The sequence below is a fragment of the Girardinichthys multiradiatus genome, chromosome 17 (genome assembly GCF_021462225.1).
Source record: "Girardinichthys multiradiatus isolate DD_20200921_A chromosome 17, DD_fGirMul_XY1, whole genome shotgun sequence".
In the NCBI taxonomy this organism is placed as follows: domain Eukaryota; kingdom Metazoa; phylum Chordata; class Actinopteri; order Cyprinodontiformes; family Goodeidae; genus Girardinichthys; species Girardinichthys multiradiatus.
In genome coordinates this window covers 14,656,464-14,678,426 of record NC_061809.1, presented here as the reverse complement: position 1 = coordinate 14,678,426, position 21,963 = coordinate 14,656,464, and the positions used below count along the sequence as shown (strand labels likewise).

Here is a 21,963-nt window from a genome sequence, read left to right as displayed (position 1 = left end):
AGCTTTGCTGTGAGCAGCAACTTAGGTGGCAAGAATTATTTATATCTTTACTATGAATAGGCCAAAACAGAAAGCAGCAACTGTTGTTTCAGTTTGGGTCTTCTCTATAATTATTTTCAGTCGAAGGTAAATAATATTCTCTCAAAAGAATACCGCCAAGACATCGCAGGAAAAAGGAGAAATTCTCATAGGGTTTTGTTGCAAAATTCCAAAGACATGGCATCAAAAGAACCTGGTCAGGGAGAGGAAAAAAATAAAGAGCAATTTCCTTTGCTTGTGCCAAATCAAATGCAAACGATGTGCTTATTCCTGCTCACTGAATTATGTGTGTGTGTGTGTGTGTGTGTGTGTGTGTGTGTGTGTGTGTGTGTGCATGTTTTTCAAGCCAAGGGCTGAAGTCTGACAAATGAAAGATGGGAAAAGAACTTTTACAACAGTCAAACACAGATGAATAAGCATGTTTGGAGTCGAAAAAAAAAAAACTCATCAGAGGACATTGATTTTGTTTGAAATAAGGGAATCGGTTTTCATTTGTAAGTTAGCTCAAAGAAGAAAAATGTATCAGATTGTTGGCAAAAAGACTGAAAAGTAGCAGTGTTTACAGCTTCAACAGCAGGTTTTGGAACAAGGAACATGTAAAAACGTGTCACTGATGAAGTGAACACACCAACAGTGAACCTGGGGGGTTAATTGGTGGTACGGTACCAAAACGTATGATAGAGTAAACAAGAGAAGTAGCAGTTGGCTAGTACTCCAGAGCCCAGCCCACAAACACAACACACAATTGTGCTCCTTTTTCACAGAATATCGCGAATTCTGATTATACTTTTAAAATGTAAGATTACCGAAAAGCTGTAAAGGCTCGTCAGTTTCATGCTGCGAGTAAAAAAGCTTTATGTTGTATAGTTATGATTAGAGTTTCAATTAGACCACCATCCAAAAAAGTAGGTTTAAGATGAATATGCAACACCTGAGCTAACACATCACTAACCACAACACTCTTAGGAGTGGGAGTTGTTACTGAACGAAGAAGAAGTTTGCCATTTCAGTTTTCAGAACAACTTTTCCATTTTATTTAGAAGATTGTTCATCAGCACTTCAGCCCCGTTTACAACTCAGACATCCAGTTTGAAGTACTCCTGACAGCGGAAGCTGTCTGAGGCCTTCAGAAAGAAGACTTTCCACATAAGAGTCTGGTAAAAGCTTTAAAGGTACTTGAAGTCAGCTATTCCACTGTCCAGAAAATAATCTACAAGTAGAGGACACTCAAAACAACTGCCACTGTACCCATGTCTGGTAATCCAAGGTAGTTCACCTTGAGAGCAGACTACTAGATGCTAAACACAGTCTCCAAAAATGTCATCACGAGAGCTACGGCAAAGCTCTCGGACATCAGAACATGTTCAGCCTAAACCAAAAACAGCTTTCCAGGAAAAGACCCTCATACCATCTGTGAAGCATGGAGGTGGACGTATCATGGTTTGGGGATGCTTTACTCTAGCAGGACCTGGTCATTTCACTAATATAGCATTCAACCACATCTCAGAAGGTGTTTCAGTAAAATGTGAGTCTATCAGGAAACAAAAATCGTCTGAAGCTGAGCTGGCCCCTCCAGCCTGACATGACTGAAAGACGCGGGCCAAATCATAGCCCAGATCTGGATCTCATTAAGATGTTGTGGGGTGACTTGAAACCGGCTGCACATGCTAGATACCTCTTTAAACATCTTACAGCTGAAAGTGAGGAGTGGAGCAAACTCAGACTGACGTCAGACACTGGTAGATCTCAATTAAGTTATTTCCAAACAAGAAATAACATTTTCTTAACGTTTCCCTCTGAATACAAATATTTGTAAATATTTCTTGTTCGATGATTAGAACAAAGTCTTTTACCTGTAATTAACTGTAATCCGAATTTTTCACAAGTGTAAATATAGTTCAATAAAAATACACAGTTTGGATTTGACCGTTTGACAGTTGCACACAGACTGTATTTTAGACCGTATTTAACTTTGATTAAAAGGGGTTTATCACCTTACAACTGAATCACATTGCATCTACAAAAGGCTATCTTAGTCTTCTCATTTTTCATTAAAACGTTTAGAAATCCCAACTGTTCAATCTGTTTTTGTTTACACACAAATACACTGAGTTGCTTGAATTTCAGATGAAGATAACAGCATATTCTCAAGTCTGATGTGATGAATTATTAACAACTGTCTGAATTAAAACAACTGAAACTATAATCAAATTCCAGATAAAGGCAGGCTGATCATTTCAGGTTCTATTTTAGAGGCATTTTCTTCACGTTAACCTGAATGATCCAGTGTCATATGTAAAAATGTTGCCCCTTTTTGACATTTTACAAAAATTCAAAATGTCGTCATTATTTTTCGACTTTAAGGCCGACGAGGATGGCATTACTAATTTTGGCAACGAACATTTCAACATGGCACCGCATTCACTGCATGACTAATTCTGAGACTGCCACTTTCCAAACCCTCTCATCTGTTTTAACCAGCACAGAAAGTATCACACGAACTGGAAACTGTGCTGCGGCGTGGCCTACAAAACCTGGGCTATTCCGCTGCACTGTAAACTGAAGTGCCATCTAAAGCACGGCAATAACGGCTTAATGGTTTAAATGACATGCGCTAAAGAGGTATGTTAACCCACAAATAGCCACATTAGAACACCGTCTAGTTGTAATGAGATCAGGCCAGTTGCTTGTCTGTCTAATCAGCCCAAGGTTTTCTTGGTTGTCATCATCTTCACTGTGTGCGAGAGTGAGAAAGAGGCAGATAGCGATAATGACCAGTGCTGCACATCAATTACAGCCAAACTGGCCTCATACAATCTCACAATTTCGCAGAATGACGGGGACAGAGTCTAATACACATTATGATCAATAATTGGTCCCAATTTTGCAAGATACTATTTTATAAATAAGGCCTTGGACACGTTTTTGCCTGATTGTTTGCGTCTGTGTCTGCATATCGGTCCCAGCAGGCCATAGTGTCATGTTGCCAGCAGATCAGCAATCCTGGAAGCGCCGCTCCAGCTTTGCTCTGACAGAAGGGAAGGAAGAGATGAGGCATGTGAGTGTGTGTGGGAGGAGAAAGGAGGCTGGTGTCTGACCAGCGAGTGAGAAGAGTTTCCCCGGCTCCAGGCATGCCCCTCACCGTGCTCCTACGGGGGCTGTGGCACATGCAAACTTTCAGGGGGATGACTCAAGTGTGTCATGCTGCATCCCACGCTCCTGCAGGGTATTTTTATGTAGTAAGGTGTGGAGGATCTCTTGTGGGTCTGTCCCCTCCAGGGGGTTGGTGTGAGACGGTCTCCACACAGGGCTACCCCCTAAGCTGTACCGTCTGTGCAAAAGCCCAGATCTAATGCTTAAAATGAGTGGCTTGAGCTATCAAACTAAACACAATACTGTCCATACATGCTATGATATTAGATGTGAGCCTGCATGAAACACTGATGTCATAACACCTTGAGTAAAAATACAACAATTTCACCATATTTACAGAAACATTAACAAAATGCATAGTCGACTGCTTTTATTCAAGTCAAGAAAGCAACAATTAAATTCAATACTTGCTTCAAGTGCTTTTTGCACAGAATATTAAACCTTTCTTCTGAATTAGTAAGGCTATCTGCTCAGGTAGCCAGCTTGCAAGGATGTAGTTTTAAACCATTGTTTAAATGATAACAAGTCATTTTCCCTTGTTCTGATCAACTCTGTGTTTTGCAACAGAAAATATTTCTAATTATTTCTCAGCTAACAGCAGCAACAGGTTGGGGAAGGCAAGGGGGAAAAGACAGAGCACTAATATGTGTCACTTAAAATATAACGGCCAACCAAATATCGCATCCAAGCAACTCTTTGCAGTTAAGATAATGCAGACATTGACATTAGGATGATGAGGATTGCGATTCCATGTGCTGAGCAGGTTCTGAATAAACAAATACATAAATAAGCACCATTATAGGACTTAATTACTAAATTTTTTTTATCAAAAGGCACAGGTGTCACACAGTGGACCCAATTGAATCTACTTTTTTTCCCCCCCTAATCTGAAGTTTTGCGAACATGCTTTCGTAAAGCCTCAAAATATAAATCGGGAGACTATAAATCACCACAGTATTACCTATTTGTGCTCACATCTCCTTGTTGCTGATGCCACCTAAAAACAGTTTCTAGTTTGGTCTTGCTGGTTGAGGTTTGGAAAATCTGCACGGAGGTCATACATTAAACACACCCAGAATGTCATTTATTTTTTTGGTTTTTTTTTATATTCCCGTTAACGCCATAGTTAATGCTTGTTTATGGGAACTTCTGGTCTAATTAACAAAGTTTGATTTATTTTAGGATGAATAGATTTCGATTAAATCAACCAAATAATCTTTTAGTTAAGATCTTTTATCTATCTATATAGCAAAACTCAACCAATTCTGAAAAAAAGAGCAAATGCTTAGCAAAATAGTTTTGATAAAGTTTGCCCCCGGTCAGCTGACCTTTCTGATTTTTGCCCACATTGATATTGCGATGATGTCTGCCACTCGATATGTTCTTCAGCTCTAATACTAAGACATATTTATCCCGATTAGGTCTGAATCAATACGAATAAAATCCAATGCACCACATGCATGACATCAACACAATATGGCTCCATCATCAGCCACTTCCTCAGACATTACTGCTCTCACCAGTATGCAAATTGTTTTCGTTTATTAATACTATCATGTTAAAGTTGTCATACCCTGATCATGATTAATTAGAACAAGCACAGACGAGAAAGAGGTCATGTTTTTGCAAAACATGACAAAATAAATAAGACAAAGATCTGAATAAAAATAATAGGAAGAGGCAAAAAAAAAAATTAAATAAAGAATTGCAAATGGTTAAAATGATCACTCAAATCCTTTTTCTGTCAATTAAAAAAAGGTATTTGCCTGCATAAAACACACAGTTTCAAATAAAACCAAATTATAAAACACCACAATAATCAAAGTGGGGTTTAAATACACCAAGGACAGTAAATGCTATAAGGAGTGTATTTTGCAAACATCGTAAATGTAACGTCTATTTATATCCAGTTTATACACCAGCAGCGAAACCAAATAAACGTTTTCTTTTCTTTTTCTTTCCCCCCTCAGAAGTGGTTCAAATGGAGCCGTCAAAGCTGTCATGCATGTGCTGCAAAAACAATAACAAACCATCACCGTGTGTTACGTGACGGCGCTGCTCGAACAAGTTCCTTACCGTTTCTGCCGAGTTTCGCGGCTTCAGCGGGGCAGCAAGAGTCCGTGTCGCCCTTATCCGAAGACGAGACTGCGTCTGCGTAAAGAAAACATCCGCTTACAAACACACGGCAGCGTTCGCAACAAACTTTAGGGGGCCATGCGTGGAAAGCCCTGCAGCTCCCGAGGCTTGGCTATCAGGTTAGCATTAGCCTGCTAGCGCCAGCCTGAGCTGAGCTTCCTCACACCAAGTAGATCTGTCAAAGCTAACAAACTTACAGCTGGACAGTTCAGCACGTCATGACCGAGCGCGTCAGAGGCACAAACTGCACCGAAACGCTTTAGCTTTGTTTACGCGCATGTGCACTGCTGTCAAAGCAAGCTATTAATACAGCATTTTGTAGTAATTCTGACAGTTACTTTGCTGAGCTTTGACAGACCCTGAATGGTGGAGGAGCTTTCTCAACTCAATCACAGACAGTTGGACCACGCACTCCCTTACAGTTTGTCTGCTAAACGGCCACACCACCGAGGCGCCAACTTACTATCAACAAAATGTAATTTAGTCGCACTGACGAAGGAAGACCAAGGCTCGCACAAGAAGGTATCCGGACTTGGTATTTGGCGATCCAGTGTCGCCATTGCTCTTCCTTCTTGTTGCTTTGCAGAGAGCCGTTTTTCCTCGCTCTCTTTCTCTCTCTCTTCGCACGCAGCAGTCGAAAAACGAAAGAACGAGATATGGTGACGTTGCTGTCGGAAGGCTTCGGCTCACGTCGTTGATTTCCGGCGGACTGAGTGGTTTGAGCGACAAATGGGGAGCTACTGAAAAGTTCAAAAGTTCACAATGTTGAATGGAATTACAGGGGAGCCACAGCTATAAAGTAAAGACTAAATTTAGGAAAAAAAGAAAGAACAAAAAAAAAAAAAAAATGAATACACGTGGAAAAATACATGATAAATAAATAATCTGAAATAGCTCCCTATATTTTTACAATGCATTTTTTATTTGAACTGTCAATTGGTTGAACAGTGTCAAAGTTACAAGTTAATAAAAAAAATATTAATATATCTATATTGATTACACTTAAGGAGCAAAATGTTGATTTTCAGACAATAATTAAATCTTTTGTACTTTTCCTGACCTTACCAAAAAAAAAAAAAAAAGCAATGCATAAATTAAATCTTGCAGGCAAGAAACAACAAACAACCCAAAAAGCCTTTCACTATATATAAGAGGTACAAGAAGTCCAGTCGATATTTTGAGCTTCAAAAAAATCATAATTTTGCCACGTAATTTTCATCGTAATTTTGCCACAACTACACATAATGCACACATCGCAATTCTGAAGGGATGAAGAAAAAACAAATCTCACTGTAACAGAAAGAAGATAGAAAACACAGATGCAGCAAGCTAAAGCATAAAAAAATAGAACAACAAAAAGCGAAGAAATGTGGACACCTATAGTTACCTTTGGAAAACCATATCAACAGTTTGTCAAGCTTTATCTCTGCATTCTTTCTTACCGATCTGATTTTATCATTTAGGTTTAGGAATCCCTTAAGTGAGTAAAAACAAAGGTTTGGTCTTTTAGATGCTGCAAAGTAAGCTTCAAAAGAACTTTTAGGTTTGTGAACTGTGATTTGAAAAGGCTATGCTGTCAGTGACACTTGCATTTGTCAGCAGATTGCAGGAGTAAATGAAGACCATCTGTGCTGTAAAGATCAGCAGGTATCTCATCCTTAAGCATAGGCAAGTTATTGCACGTTATTGTTTTTTTTTTTTTTTACTTTTTACATGTCTCCTAACACATTAGTTTGTTTTCCAGTTGAACTGTGCAGGCTATATGTAACATTATAAGATTTAAAATGTTTATCACGGTTTATCCTTTACATCCTCAATGCGTTTTTGGACCAGTGAGTCTACCAACTAAAACAAAAAAATGCACCATAAAACCTAACAAGATTTCATTGCATTTTATTTAAATTCCATGTAGCTGCCCTGAAAATGACTGCAGCTCTAAAATAATTTTGAACGTAGTGATGCAAACCATTGATCTTTAAAGAAAACACATCAGATTCTAATGCTAACTCGACCTTCTACAACACAATAGGTTAATTCCATTTAAACAAATTACAATAAGTTAGAATATACACTAACAGTGTATCATAAATTCTAGAGAAGAGAAGAATTGCACATCAACATTAAAGCATGTTGGAGGGTGCATCATAATTGGGTCTGAATTTATAATTTCTCTTTATTGTAGTAAAAAACGTATACAGCAGAGAAAACATATGGAGACAAAAACATACGGAATTATTAAGTCGTAAAATAAGAAAAACTGATCTTATAACTCAAATATGACTGGAAACTAAAAGTTAAGAATAATGTCTAAGGACATTCTCACTGGCGTAGTAAAGAATCAAAGCAATAACCCTAACTGGTGAAAAAAAAAAAAACACTTCTAGCAGCTGGAGAAGCATAGATAGAGGAAATAATAAAATCAAAGACTGTTTAACAGCAGGGATTGTTTAACTTTATTATACATCACAAAATAAAATTTAACACCATGGACCATATTACACCTGTTCATTCAAAATAAGCAATATATCTTCTCAGGACGGTTCAGCAGGTGGAGCAAATGGCCCAACACTGCCCTCTTGTGGCCCTGAATAAAAACTGTTCTTCAAGTGCAAATGCTATTTCAGCTTTTGAGTAAAATAGTCGCAATTAAAGGGATACTTTCATTTTAGGTTGGAAATATGAACATGAGCCTTGTTCTATACCAGCGTCCCTTCCCATAGAAGTATGAAAATGAAGCCACTTTATTCCCGCTACAGCAACTTGAAGAAAAAACACAGCTTCGGAGCACAAAGCTTATGATTTCATTCTCAGACAGAGAGGGTGCGATACAGAGAGAATAAAGATTACGAGGAAATCAAGTCTTAATTGGGGGTCAGAAAATGGCTATAATTAGTTTAGGAAGGCCAGTTCCACACATTAGACACATTAGATGCTATGTTATCTCCTGCACTTCAAATATCTGGCTTTCTATAACAAAATACAAAGAAGGACTCAGTCACAGCTATCTGTCTCTATCAGAGACCACAATCAAAAGAAATGTCTAAGAAACGAAAATGATTTAATGCCTGGAGTGATCATACAATGCCTTGGAAAAGTATTATCACTCCTTATACTTCTTTGCCTTTTGTTACTTTACAACACACAAATTCTTCTGTATTTTATTAATTTTTATGTGACAGACCAACGCAAACTAATGCATAGCTATAATGGGGACCGAAAAAAAAGGATTCATATGTAAAGAGGTGAATTACAGCAGTTATGTTAAAACACAATATACCACTGTATAATAAATAATCAATCTGTCTCCATCTACCAGTCATTGAGGACACAATACTGGAAATTATATGCTGCCATAACTCATATTAACCATTAAGTGGCAACCCTCATGGATCTTTAGAAAGAAAAAGACATTTCACACACTCCGGATACATTCAAACATGAAAACTGTCATTGCAATAAAAGTCAAGAATTCTAAATCATTCAAGGATGGGCTTGAATAAGACACTACATTCATTTAAAGATACTGCTAATCATAAAATTATTTAAATGGTCTAAGTGTCTCAGCTAGAGAAAACACAGCAATTGTGAATGACACACAGCAAATTCAGCTGTAGGCTTATCAAACCCAAGGTCTCTGGCTCTACAAAATAAAACGCTGGAATGATGTGCAAAACGAACGGCATTGTCATATGAAAGCCATAGGAACAGTTGTTTACAGCTTGCAACAACTCATGTAGAGGACACAGCTAACATGTTGAAGAAGGTGACACCGAAACTGAACTCTCTAGTCTACACGCAAAAAACTTGATGTGGCGGAAAATTGAACACACCATTCCCACAGCATGCCATATCATACTGTGCCAGGAGGTCTGTCAGAGGCTGCAAAAGTCTTGAGACTGAGGCAGAGGTTAACCTGCCAGCAGGACGACAACCCTACACCTAGAGCTACATGGGATGGTATAGATTAAAGCATATTCATGTGTTAGAATGGCCTAGTCAAAGCCCAGACCCAAGTCCAATTGAGAATGTTTGGGTACACTTAGAAATTGCTATTTACAGTTGCACGCAATCTAACCTGACTGAGCTTGAGCTATTTTGCAAAGAAAAATTGGCAACAATTGTGCAAAACTAGTAGGGACACACACCCAAAGGCTTGCAACTTTAACAGCAAAGCTAAAGGTGATTCTACAAAGCATTGACCCAGAGGGGCTGAATACAAATTCATGTATCTATCGGATTTGAGAACCATGTATAATTTTCCATTCACTGCACAATTATCCACTACTTTGTGTTGGTCTGTCACACAAAATAAAATATGTTGAAGTTTGTGGTTGTAATGTGAAAACGTTCAAGGGGTATGAATACTTATGCACGGCACTGCATGTGATAAGGCCCTTATGTCTAGAGGTGCGTTGTTTTAATGTTTATTTTAAAATAATGTTTTTACATCAAAATGTGTTGATGGAAAAACAGGTGTGTCAAAACAACAAACCTAGTTTTTACATGAGATATTCTGCACTGTAAAACCTCGCATTTGCTCAAAAACAAAGGGAAAATTTGGGTTAAAACTTATTGCACAAAACAAAACCAAATATTTATATTTTTTCCCGTGTGGAGAATGAGTGCATTCATAAAAGCACGCAAACCATCAGGTACAGTGAAAATTCAACAAAAAAATGCATTCATTTTTATTGACAAATACGATGAAAATCTGCAGGTCACATTCAAGAGAGTGGATGTCTTTTCAGCAGCAGTGTAGAAATGCAAAACCAGTACATTCCAAACAATTGCTGTTTTACTGAATTTCAACTAGTCCTTCATGAAAAAAAATAAAATAAAATAACAATGCAACACAGAAAAAAACAAAACATGGAATACCCAAGACAAAGTAAAATACAAACACATGAGTGTTTGGTGTTGCAGAAATGATTAAGAAAATGGATAACAATAAAATAAGTTGTAACAAATAGTGCTTTAGCAGAATATCATTCGCAAAATGTGAATGAAGAAAGTTGAAATATAATGAAAATGATGTTACTGCTCCATTATTTAGGATTACAAGAAAGCTACACCATCATTGCGAACTTTAATCATTTAATTGGTACCTTGTTTCAAAGTGTTCTAACATTCAACACAGCTTTATTGGTAAGGTAAAGTAAGTTTATTTATATAGCGCTTTTCAGTAACGAGACACTCAAAGCGCTGTACATACAATTACAATACAATCACAAAGAAAATAAACACAGATACAGACACAGAAAAACAAATCAAATGATACTACAATCCTTCTAAGAAATCTAAAAATCTATGAATCCTTCTGAGAAATCTAAAAATATCTGGCCAACATTACAATGATACAGATAACATTAATAATCCTTTGGGTTTTACTGGTAAGAGCTGGTTCTAAACCAATCTTTCTAAAGAGGTAATTATGTCATTAAGTCCTCTATGTAGGGGAAAGCATCTTGTGCTAAGAGAGAATGATCCTTGGGTTCGCTGGTATAAATGCAGTTGTAGTCCAATGATTATTATCAGCTTCTCTGGTTTTCTTGGGTATGTTCTTATAAAAATTGCAAAACCACATTAAATACCACGGGAGCAGCAGGATTCCTGATATATGAGTTTTAAACAACTTCACACAGTATTTTCTGAATCTTAAAAGCAAACCAAAATACGACTGAATCTAATGATTTTGTCAGTTGGACAGTTTCACCAGGAGTTGCACTTACCACCACTTGCCACTAGGTGGTAAATAGAAAAACTTAAAGAAAATCGAAACGACATGAAAGAAAACAATTGACAATTAAAATTAAATGCTTGCATGATTCAGCAAAAAACAAACAAAAACCAAAAAAAAAAAAAAACAGAATTGCCTAAATTTAACACAGAGCAGAATTCATGTCTAAATTTTAAATCTAATAACATGCATTTATATAGCACTAAATGACACACAGCACCACTCCTTTTGACACCCTATAGAAAAATGTGTAAAACTCCTTAAAAACAATGTGCCTTTTATTTACAGGTTATTTTCAATCCAACCTTTAATTTGACTACATTTACTCAGTGACAAAATAATTGTTCGTTAAATGCTAGGTAACAAAACGTATTTGCATCGCTTTAATTCCTGTAATATAAAGTTAGTTGTAGCATTTTCTAGATTACTGTTTAATTTTTATTAGTCGAACAAAGCGTCTAAGAGCTTTAAATTAGTAATTCATGACTGTGCTTTTTGTTTCCATGGGGCAAAAAGATGATCTGCCTCAAAGATCCATTTTTCTTACCCGATGCAGACAAGGCTGGATGAGCTCACAAGTTAATCATGTGAGGTAAGGAAAATGGTAAGGAAGGTAAACATGAAACGAAGAATGAATTTATGGAAAGCACCTTTAAGCACTTTTAAGTATGGCGTAGGATCTCTGATGCTGTGGGCCGGTTTCTTGTCCAAAGGGACTGGAAACATGTGGCTCCTCCATCTTGACTTTTACTGGTGAGAATAAGATTGAGCTTTTCTGCCCTGGTGGGGCTATTGTGGACAAAAAGGATGAATATGTGGGAAAGCAACTCATGTCCACTATTAGGAATGGTAGAGGCTCTGGTGCTGTGGGTTTGTGGCCCTTGTTGAAGAGCATTTGATCATGAACTATTTCAATTACCAGGACATTTAAAATAAGAATCTGTTGGTGTCTGCTAGGAAAATGAAAATAGGTAGCCATCCGGTCTTGTAACTGTATAACGATGCCAATAAATGTATTCGGGGGCTTTATATAACACATTTGGTCACAATGTGTGAGAATATCTGGGGCCCAGGGCCAGAATAAGGTTGTTAAGCTCACTCAAATGGTTAAAATGTTTGACATGCATATTAAAGACACATTCGGCTTTGTTGTTCAAGTTCATTGTTGCTAAGCTCTCCAAAGAAATATATGCAGAGTAGGATTTTATTCTTTCATAACCGTCAGTATGCAAGGAGTAAAATTATGTCAAGTCATTTAGGTTGCAAAAGGCCAGTACAGCTCTGTGCACTGTTAGCACAAGCAAAAGCGGACTGATAAATTCTAACATTCTCGCCTTTATTTTCTCCGTCAAAAACATTTCATATATATGTATAAAACCTCAAAATTTAAACATGTATTTATGTATGTATTTATGTGACGGTTTGAATTCCTTTCCGTGTAGTATGCATGTTTGCGCGTGGTAACAAGTCGGCCCTGGTGTTAGATTGGTGCAGGGACCTGTTGCCTTCCAGGCCCAGGTTGGGAGGAGAATTTCTGGGAGTGCCAGCGAGTCTCCTTGTAAACAAACCAGGCATTGCCAGCCCAAATGAACATGTTGAGATAGCCAAACACCTGCAAGGACACAGGCAGAACAAGACAATGCATTAATAAATCAAGAACATTAAGCTATGTCGTAGTTTGAAACAGTCAAACACTTTACCAATCAATAGCTTTTACTGCTCTAGAACTAAGTGGCAGTTTCAGTGAATTAATGAGTTCAACCCAGCTGCTGGCGTGCATTTCTTCTCACCACAGAGATATTGAGCGTCCGCATGTTGGCAAAGTTCGTGACCTCACAGGTGATGTTGCCTCCCTTGCAAAGAGCCAGCGAGGCACCGATTCCTTCAGTATCTGTGGCGTCCTTCACATTCTGCAGGCCCTTTGCCCAGGCAGATGAGCACACTAACCACATGAAGACCAAGATTACTGTGATGACAAAGTCCTGGCAAAAAAGGAAAATATCAGCCATACAGACAGGAGCTATAATCTTCTTTTGGATCAAGATCTTCAAGATAACACATGGTCAACCATTTCAATTTTGTTCAATGTATTTACTCACAAATATGGGTCCGAAGTCAGAGTCCTTGTAGACATGCATGTAGCCTAAGTAAACCAACAGAGCTACCATGCTATACAAGAAGCATACGATCCCGATGCCGACGAAGAACTCTGCGGCGGATGCCGAGTCTCCCATCATGTGCGTGGTAGTGACAGAGTGATTGCAAATAGTGGTGTTTCCATCAACAAGTGGGACCTGGCTCAGCCTGCCCATGATACAAGGAGGAGCCAAGAAAAGAGAAAAACGTTTATTCAATACCTTTGGGATTTATTTATTTTTGGAGATGCTGTGGTTAGCAACCAAAATTGTCTGATTGTGACCATCTGTTATGAGTGAGCGGCTGGTCAGAAACTCAAAAACCAGATCGTTCTCCGATCAGCGCACTGTCCAAAGCACCACCTGGTCAGACTACTAAAACACGCTTCAGTTGTTAAGAAATGAAGAAGATCAAGTTAGCTAAATTTAGGGCCAGAAAGGGTTTTGAAATGAAGTCAGTGGAATGCAAAATGTGCAAGAAGGTATCTCTGTAGAATTCCAAAGCAGAAGTCTCGATGTATATAATACCTATATACCTATAATATCATACCTAAATGGGTAGTGAAAGTTGGCGTTGAGGGTTTCATTCATGCCATTACCACAGAAGAGAGATATGATGTTTCTACCCGAGAATCCACCACAGCTTCCGAATGCGAATATGGCTGTGAGCTGTTTGGACAGAGAACAGAGACATATAGCTGTTGACACTAGCATGACAAAATTCAATAAATAATAATAAAACCAAGGAATTATACTAGAATAAACATAAAATATTGCAAAAGTAATCAGATTGCACATACAACAACTACCTATATAATTTATTGTCAGATGCCTTTTAAATAAAATCTGTTTTTGCAGTGGCGCAGTGGTGCAGTTTTGCAGTGGCGCAATTTCACTTGGAAAATTGTTGAATTTTCAAACCTTATTGTGAGGAAATTCCTCTTCTGTCTGGTAAGTTTTTGTTAATTTGGCCTCATAGTTTGGATCATTTTCCTAGCTTTTTGTTATCTAAAATGTCCCAATGAGGAATGTCATCCTCTCCAACAAGTTTCTCAGGACCTCTGGAGGAGAAACAGGCCTGCAGTCACTGATCATCTACCTTACTTAACAGTAAACCATGTATTCATCCATTTTTTAACATTATTTATATATTTTTAACCAGTATGTGATCATGCTACTGCAGTAGAAGTTACATTTATTCTATTCTTTTACCCAATTTTGAAAGGGGTGCCAATAATTTTGGCAGGTCCTCCAAAACCTTTCTGTCTTTGAAAAACATGGCACATTTTTAAATCTCAATATTTAAAAAAAAAATTCTTCCATTTGTAAAATGTATTTTCACTAAAACTGCCATTTAGCTGCTGGATTCCTTTGGGCAGAGCAGCATCTTATTCAGTTTGTCGACCATGTGACACGAATTCTTCCCTCTTAAAACCAACAAAGACTAAATTCTTCAGGGTGACTGCAACTATGCCAAGGATTCCCCAAGTGCACATACAATAACAATACAACTCACTGGGTGTCAAGCTCAGTCAAAGTCATAATGATATTACGTTGCACTGCTACTGGTTATAACAATGTAGGATGAAAATGTGCCAAAGTAAATCCCAACACACTGTTGGACTCACAACCTAATCTGTGCACAGCTGCACAGCCTGAGTCAGTCTTACACAGCACAGCTTATTATTGGTGGTCTCAAGCTGCCCCAGACCAAGCAAAAAAAGGACAAGATCATGATCAAACCACTACGTTTCACAGGACTGGATATGGTTTGAAAACTGTAATAAATTATGTCAAAACAAACTGATGGTCATTTGCCAAAGTTAAACAGCTTCACTTAGACGCTACTTTGGGTTGCTCTTGGTAAGATCTATGGTTGCGGACCCCTCCTGGAGAATGGGAGGTCTTTACAAAGGTTATTATTTGTTTTTAGACTCTAATCAACTTAAAAAAAGTATAATGTATAAGTAAAAATATGTGTTTCAGTTACATTTTTTTAAAATGTAACTGAAACAAACCCAAACAAACAGCCCCATTTACTTTTCTTGTAATTGATAAGTGTAGAGGGCTTCTTTCATAGCACAGGTGAGGGAGGTGCAGCTCTGCATTACAAAATGCTCCACATAGGCGAAGAAAGCTCTGGTTCCTTCGACAATATGTTTCTGACAGTGAGTCAGATGTCTCTCGTGTTTGTTCTGGACTCTGACATTGTCTGCTCTAACAACACAGTGTCTTCTCTGATGGAAACAGTAAACTGTTGTGTGATGGTGAAGATGGAGCTGTACCAAAACAATGAGGACTGAAGATGTCCATTTATCAACTGATCTACTTTCCAACCCCTAACCTGTGCTCATAAGCTGCACATAGCAAATGAAAGAATGAGGTCACAAATACAGTCCTTTAGGGACACTGAGCAGCTCAGAACAAGGGAGGGTCTTGGATTGCACTCTCTTTCTCCTCTTCATTGAAACCTTAGGAGGTAGTTCAGGCATCTGATTAGAGTACCTTCCTAACACATCCCAGGGAAGATATCAGGACACTTGGACAGCTTGGGCTAAATCCAGAGTTTGTTTAAGGGCTGCCTGGAAATGCCTCAATACTCCTACTATGAGAGAAGGAGGATGTGATTTGGAAAAGAAAATGACTAAACTGAAGAAAAAAAAAAACACTCAACAAAACCCATATTTAGCTGACAACAAATCATATTTAATGCCTTGAAAGGAAAGGAGCATTGTGCTGCCCTGTTTGTTGATCTCATCAAGGCCTTTCTGTTGACTGCTATTAAACAGATAACATTACAATTTTTGTGAGGAGGTTCAGGCTGGTTTGGAAGTTAGCTTTCAGACAGAACACAATGTGTTGTTGCAAATAAAAAAATCCTGTTTCTATTTTTGAAGATTTTGAAAGGAGTCCTTCAATCCTGTTTTGTTTTACATTTTATTAATATTATCACTGGGAAGGCTATGTCATAAAAGCACACTTATATGAAGATAATATTTTCCTTTATTTAGTTGGTTCTATGGTGAGATAGACTACTTATCAGCTACTGTGGGCACCACTGTATTTTTTGCGATTTGTTCTTATCTTGAATGAAACTGAATAAAAATCATGCACAGATTTCAGATTATTGATATATCTACTCTTGAGAAAACATATTGAAAGAACACCATTCCACACTTTTTTGGGCTTGATAGCCTTTCTCCCAGAGTTCAGATTAAACATTAAGTAAAAAAAAACAGAAGGCTCCACTGGCTGTTTATTATAACTTGGTTGTATTCAAACTGTTTACTTATCTCAGTCAGGAAAAACCTGCTCAGACTCCTTTTTAAATGTTCTTAATTATGGGGACATCATTTACATAAAATTCATTTGTTTTAATTCATTGTACAGAACTCATCAATGTGTGCTGTATAATCTGGTTTCTTGGACTTGGCCTTCATTAAGCCCAAGGTGACAACCTCACTGGACAAACTCCCCACTCATTTCAGTACATTCGTATTACATTCTAAGTCTTGTGCTGATATTCTGTGAAATGGCTTCTCTTTAGAGTACTCAAACCATTTTCTGAACGTGGTAGAACTGTGTTCTCCTATTTTACACACTGGCCATGAAATAATGTTAGGAGCATTCCACTCTCAACTACTTAATGCTTTTGTCTCTTTGGGAGAGATTTATGCTCTTATAAACAGATCTCTTTCTGAAGGGTGCAACTGCTATTCTTAAGCTGGGTCTTGTACCTTATATGAACACTTTTTAAAATGTTGTTTCTATATTTTCTGTTAATGTCAAACTTTTAGCTTGTACCTTTGTTATGATGTGCCCTCTAGGCCAGATCACCCTTGAAAAACGATGTTCATGTCTTTAATGCTAGAGGCCCCATGCCCAACTCCTGGGTAGTTGTTAAAAGAATGGAAGGAAGTTAATAAATGTGGCACTGAGAAGGTCTAACTTATCCCTAAACATTGAATGTAATTCAAATAAAGGTTAAAGAACACAGTTTGGAGGCATTCTTTTCCAGGGGATATGCATTAGACAAGAAGTTGGTTTTATTAAAGGAGCAAAGAATGTGGACATGGCAAGCACTGAGAAAGTCCTTTAAAAAAGACCTCTTCATTTCTGCCTAATCAGCACAAACGACTTGCACATGCTCACACTAAAAGTGCTTACATGCTCACGCACACACCTTGCTTCACTCCAGATGTTTTCCCAGATGTCCCTGTCTGCCACTTCCTGTTGTTTTTTTTTTGGTCAACATACAGTACACCGCTCATTTTTGGGACTCGGTCACTCCTCCAAAACAAGGTCATAGGGGTTAAATTTAACAACCAGGAGGAATCAAATGCACACAGATTTGACTTTTTCCCCCCAAGAATTAACAAATACTAAGTGGAGGAAATACTGTTCAGAGAGGAGCATATGCATTAAGGCTACTGGTGGGTTCTTTGTGACAAGGATTATGACATTTTTATCATTTTGTCAGCAGCCCCCATTGTCTCCATTAACAGACACAACAGAAAGTCAAGGAACTTTGGTATCTAATCTGAGAAAGAATTTCAAATATGGTGTAAACCAACTTCTATGAAATAAAGATACAACCCCTACAGAGAATATTTGAATTTAAATGTTTTCTCTACAAACCTTTTAAAACTTGCCCATCTCTCACATCAAAAAACCAAGAGAACATTTCTTATCATCTGTTTTCAATACATGGAGTAATCAGTAGAGACCTCTAACATTTCTTCGATCAAATAGTGCTTCCTGTTTACAGCTCACAAAAGATTATATCTAAGAAGGTTTTGAGTGTTTAGGCCACATCGCTCACATAATCAGACTTCTGGAAGCATCAAAAACTTTCCTTATGATAAATACTTTACAGATGTTTAATTCATCTTCGCTTCTATTCATTTCAATTCTATTCTTGTTTGCAATGGGATTTTTCCCCCTTGATTTTGGTACATTTCATATTTTATATGTTTGGCTGGTTACACTTTACGTCTTTTGGGGTATGTCTCTACCAGCTTTGCACATAGAGACCTGCGACTGCGTCTCAGTTGGATTTAGGTCTGGACTTTTATTGATCCAATCATCAACATGCATCAATATGCTTTGCTTTGATCTAAAACTCCATTGTATGTTTTGAATTGTGATCCTGCTGCAAAGTGAACTTCTATCATACTTGCGTCTTTAGCAGCCTCTAACAGTTTTTTTTCTATTACTGCCATGTATTTAAGCTACATCTATCTTCCCATCAGCTCTGAGCAGCTTTTATGTTCCGGACGATGAAAAGCATCCCGACAGCACAATGCTGCCATCATCGTGTTTCATGGTGAAGAGGGTATGTTCAAGGCAATGTTTATTAGTTTCACTCCACATGTAGAGTTTTGCATGCAGTTCACAAAGTGAATTGGTCCCTTCTGGCTAAAGCACCTTCTTCCACATGTTTTCTCTCTCCCCTATATGACTTGTAGTTATTTTGCTGACAGATTCTCCCACCCGAGGTGTAGATCTTCTCAGCTCTTCTAGAGTTGCCATAGACCTCTTGGCTGCTTCTCTGATTAATGTTCTCCTCTAACCCAGAGTGTCTGTTTAGGTGAATTACCATTACTTGGAAGGTTTACAGCTGTGGCATACACTTTTTATTACAAGATGATGGATTAACAGTGCTCTGTTAGATGTTCGAAGCTTGAAATTTTCTTTTATAACCTAACCCTGCTTTACATTTCTCCACAACTTAACCTATCTACTGTTTTCCTTGGTCTTGAAGATGCTGTTTGTGCACAAATGTTCTCTAAGAAAACCCTCGAGGCTTTCGAGCTGCATCAAACTGAGATTAAAATGGACTCCTTTTACTTCTAAAAATATTTTGTTGCATTTGATTTTATTCATTTTATTTAGGAGCATTAGAGTAAAGATGGCCAAATACAAAAGATACTGTTTAAATTTCTATTAGTTAAATATGTTAAAGGCTATGCTTTCCTTTTGTTTCACATCTCATTTATGTAGTTATGTTTATTACATAAAATCTAAATAAATTACACCAAAATATCTGGTTGTTACGTCACAAAATGGGAAACATTTCAAAGGAATGCTATTTTCGCAAGCAATTACAAACTGCCCAAGCCTTGTAAGTTCTCAGAGATGGTGGTTATTTATTATTTATAATTTAGCTCCACATGGAGCATGAATAAGCAAATCCATTGTGTTAAATGAGGCTTATGTAAAGCAAAAACACACACATACTTCCACACACTGCTTTGCCCTTAGTCAGATGACTGCTGATTTGTGGTTCTCAGTGTGTGTGTGTGTGTGTGTGTGTGTGTGTGTGTGTAAATGTGAATAGTATGAGAAAACAGAAAAGCTGAGACAAAAATATATCTGGATTTACTTAAAGCAGCCATAACCCATAACTGATTGCTGGATCTTCTGCCCTTATGGTTAAAGGCCAAAATGTTACATGTCCTTCAGAGCTGGTTTTCATGGGTGAACTATTGCTGAGAGGTGTATTAATCTGTAACTGAGTTCTTGTAAGGTCTGCATTTCCATGCAAGAAGCAAATCCAACTAAATTGGACATAACTAACCAAATGTGGATTTACACCACTTTCATGTGCAAATCAGGATTTCGTTTTTAGCTCCTTGCATTTAAACGTGCAAAAGTGATAGAAATGAAGCAAAACTCTGATCTTTAAGTACTTTTAAAGGAACATAGGAGCATCAAGGAGGGTCTGGACCGCCCTGTCCAATAAAAAGGAAACAAATGCGCATTTAACTTACCCATTCTACCAGTTTAACGAAGCCTAGGGGTTCCTTCAGGGGCGACAAGTTGATTCGAAATCCGGTCATCATGATTAAGCCGTTTTCAGCCTAAATCTGTATACAGATTTCTCTCTAAACTGTAGGGTGGATGATGATCCAAGTGGAAGGAAATAGTGGGAGTTCTTGAACTGAGTGACGTGGTGTTCCTGACGCTGCAAGAAATGTCCACATCAAGCTATTTACCACAGGATGTCCTCTTAAGTATCTGCTCCAAAAGTGAGGAAAATGTAAAGTAAGAAGATCAACTTACTTAAAGCACAGCTTGATTTGCGTTAGAAGCTGTTTAATAACATTTGTTATCAATCCAACCCTTTGTTCTTGGTCGCACTTCTTTCAGCGTAAGCTCTGCTCGGCGATGCGCGCAAGATGTAGCGGATACAGCGCGTAAAAGTGTGCCAAACTCCCCCCCTCGACGCGCTTCATGTGCGGAATTTGGTTACAGGAAACTGACGCCTCATGCAAAAACGAGAAAAGAAAGTTTTGATTCTCTGGCAAAGACTTAAAAATAACAATTAAATAAAATGGAAACCGCAGAGACGTCTTAAAATATCCTGCAGCTGCAGTTCAATCACTGCTGGGCATTTACCGCAGAAAACCCGTGCAAATTACGAACTAAACTTTTGGTTCCGTCTCCAGAAGTAAGAGACAGCCACTCAAGTTTCCGTTCATGGTGGGATCACAAGCATACATGGAGCCTGCCCTCTTGCTGAGATTGCAGTCGCTGACTTTGGATCATGTGATCCAAAGGAACACGCAACATACCCTCAGCATAAGGAAAGCGGGTTAAGGATGTGGGATCAAAGGACAAAAGGGCCAAATTTGAGCCAGAGATCATAAAGGGTCGTTCTTGAACCATACTGCTCATGTGTGAAAATGTGTCTCCATGCACGACATCCATTATCTACAAATGTGTCGCATGAAGACAGCCAGAAGATGTCCTAATTAAAGTTTGTCGCTAGACATAGAAGACACCGCAAACGTGGAAGGAGGTGCTCTCGTTAGATGAAACCTAAGCGAAGCTTTTTGGCCCACTTGCGAAGCAGTATGTGTAGAGAAAAATTAGGAATGGATATATCCTTGAACGCAGCATCCACACTTAGAGACAAGGTGGTGGCAAGATCATGCTGTGGGGATGCTTTTCTAAGGAGGGATTAGTCGTACCTGGGCTTAATTGAGTGTGAACTTGGTGATACAGTGATGCATGGTTGCTCAGTGGTCCAAAGTACTTTTTTCGGATGAAAGCAAATTCTGCATGTCATTCGGAAATCAAGGTGCCAGAGTCTGGAGGAAGACTGGGGAGAAGGAAATGCCAAAATGCCAGAAGTCCAGTGTCAAGTACCCACAGTCAGTGATGGTCTGGGGTGCCGTGTCAGCTGCTGGTGTTGGTCCACTGTGTTTTATCAAGGGCAGGGTCAATGCAGCTAGCTATCAGGAGATTTTGGAGCACTTCATGCTTCCATCTGCTGAAAAGCTTTATGGAGATGAAGATTTCATTTTTCAGCACGACCTGGCACCTGCTCACAGTGCCAAAACCACTGGTAAATGGTTTACTGACCATTGTATCACTGTGCTCAATTGGTCTGCCAACTCTCCTGACCTGAACCCCATAGAGAATCTGTGGGATATTGTGAAGAGAACGTTGAGAGACTCAAGACCCAACACTCTGGATGAGCTAAAGGCCGCTATCGAAGCATCCTGGGCCTCCATAAGACCTCAGCAGTGCCACAGGCTGATTGCCTCCATGCCACGCCGCATTGAAGCAGTCATTTCTGCCAAAGGATTCCCGACCAAGTATTGAGTGCATAACTGTACATGATTATTTGAAGGTTGACGTTTTTTGTATTAAAAACACTTTTCTTTTATTGGTCGGATGAAATATGCTAATTTTGTGAGATAGGAATTTTGGGTTTTCATGAGCTGTATGCCACAATCATCCGTATTAAGGCAA

General features: G+C 38.4%; 2 protein-coding genes across 3 annotated transcripts in view; both read right to left on the bottom strand.

The window, feature by feature from the left end:
• atxn7l1 (ataxin 7-like 1) overlaps nucleotides 1–6,503 on the bottom strand; it is a 42,542-nt gene extending 36,039 nt beyond the window's left edge. Inside the window, exons 1-2 of one of the 2 annotated variants that reach the window (XM_047390261.1) lie at nucleotides 5,792–6,503; nucleotides 5,269–5,343 (exon numbers count right to left, since the gene is read on the bottom strand). In XM_047390261.1, coding sequence (XP_047246217.1) covers nucleotides 5,269–5,343; nucleotides 5,792–5,888 — 172 coding nt within the window. In that variant the 5' untranslated portion in view covers nucleotides 5,889–6,503. Of the gene's footprint in view, nucleotides 1–5,268 lie in introns of both variants that reach the window. The other variant, XM_047390262.1, reaches the window with a different exon arrangement.
• Nucleotides 6,504–10,680: 4,177 nt separating this feature from the next.
• sypl1 (synaptophysin-like 1) lies at nucleotides 10,681–20,652 on the bottom strand. The gene is made up of 6 exons (XM_047390009.1): nucleotides 20,266–20,652; nucleotides 19,974–20,167; nucleotides 13,751–13,869; nucleotides 13,165–13,369; nucleotides 12,856–13,047; nucleotides 10,681–12,677 (listed from the first exon to the last, which is right to left on the bottom strand). The coding sequence occupies exons 2-6, from the start codon at nucleotides 20,043–20,045 to the stop codon at nucleotides 12,546–12,548; spliced, it is 720 nt and encodes a 239-aa protein (XP_047245965.1). The 5' UTR covers nucleotides 20,046–20,167; nucleotides 20,266–20,652; the 3' UTR covers nucleotides 10,681–12,545.
• Between the last annotated feature and the right edge of the window lie 1,311 nt (nucleotides 20,653–21,963).

Coding starts and splice junctions, on each gene's coding strand:
- sypl1 (XM_047390009.1), bottom strand. CDS start 20,045: ATGATGACCGGATTTCGAATCAACTTGTCGCCCCTGAAGGAACCCCTA. Junction 13,870..19,973: donor TCGTTAAACTGGTAGAATGG/GTAAGTTAAATG, acceptor CTGTCCAAACAG/CTCACAGCCATATTCGCATT. Junction 13,048..13,164: donor CTGACTTCGGACCCATATTT/GTGAGTAAATAC, acceptor CTTTTTTGCCAG/GACTTTGTCATCACAGTAAT.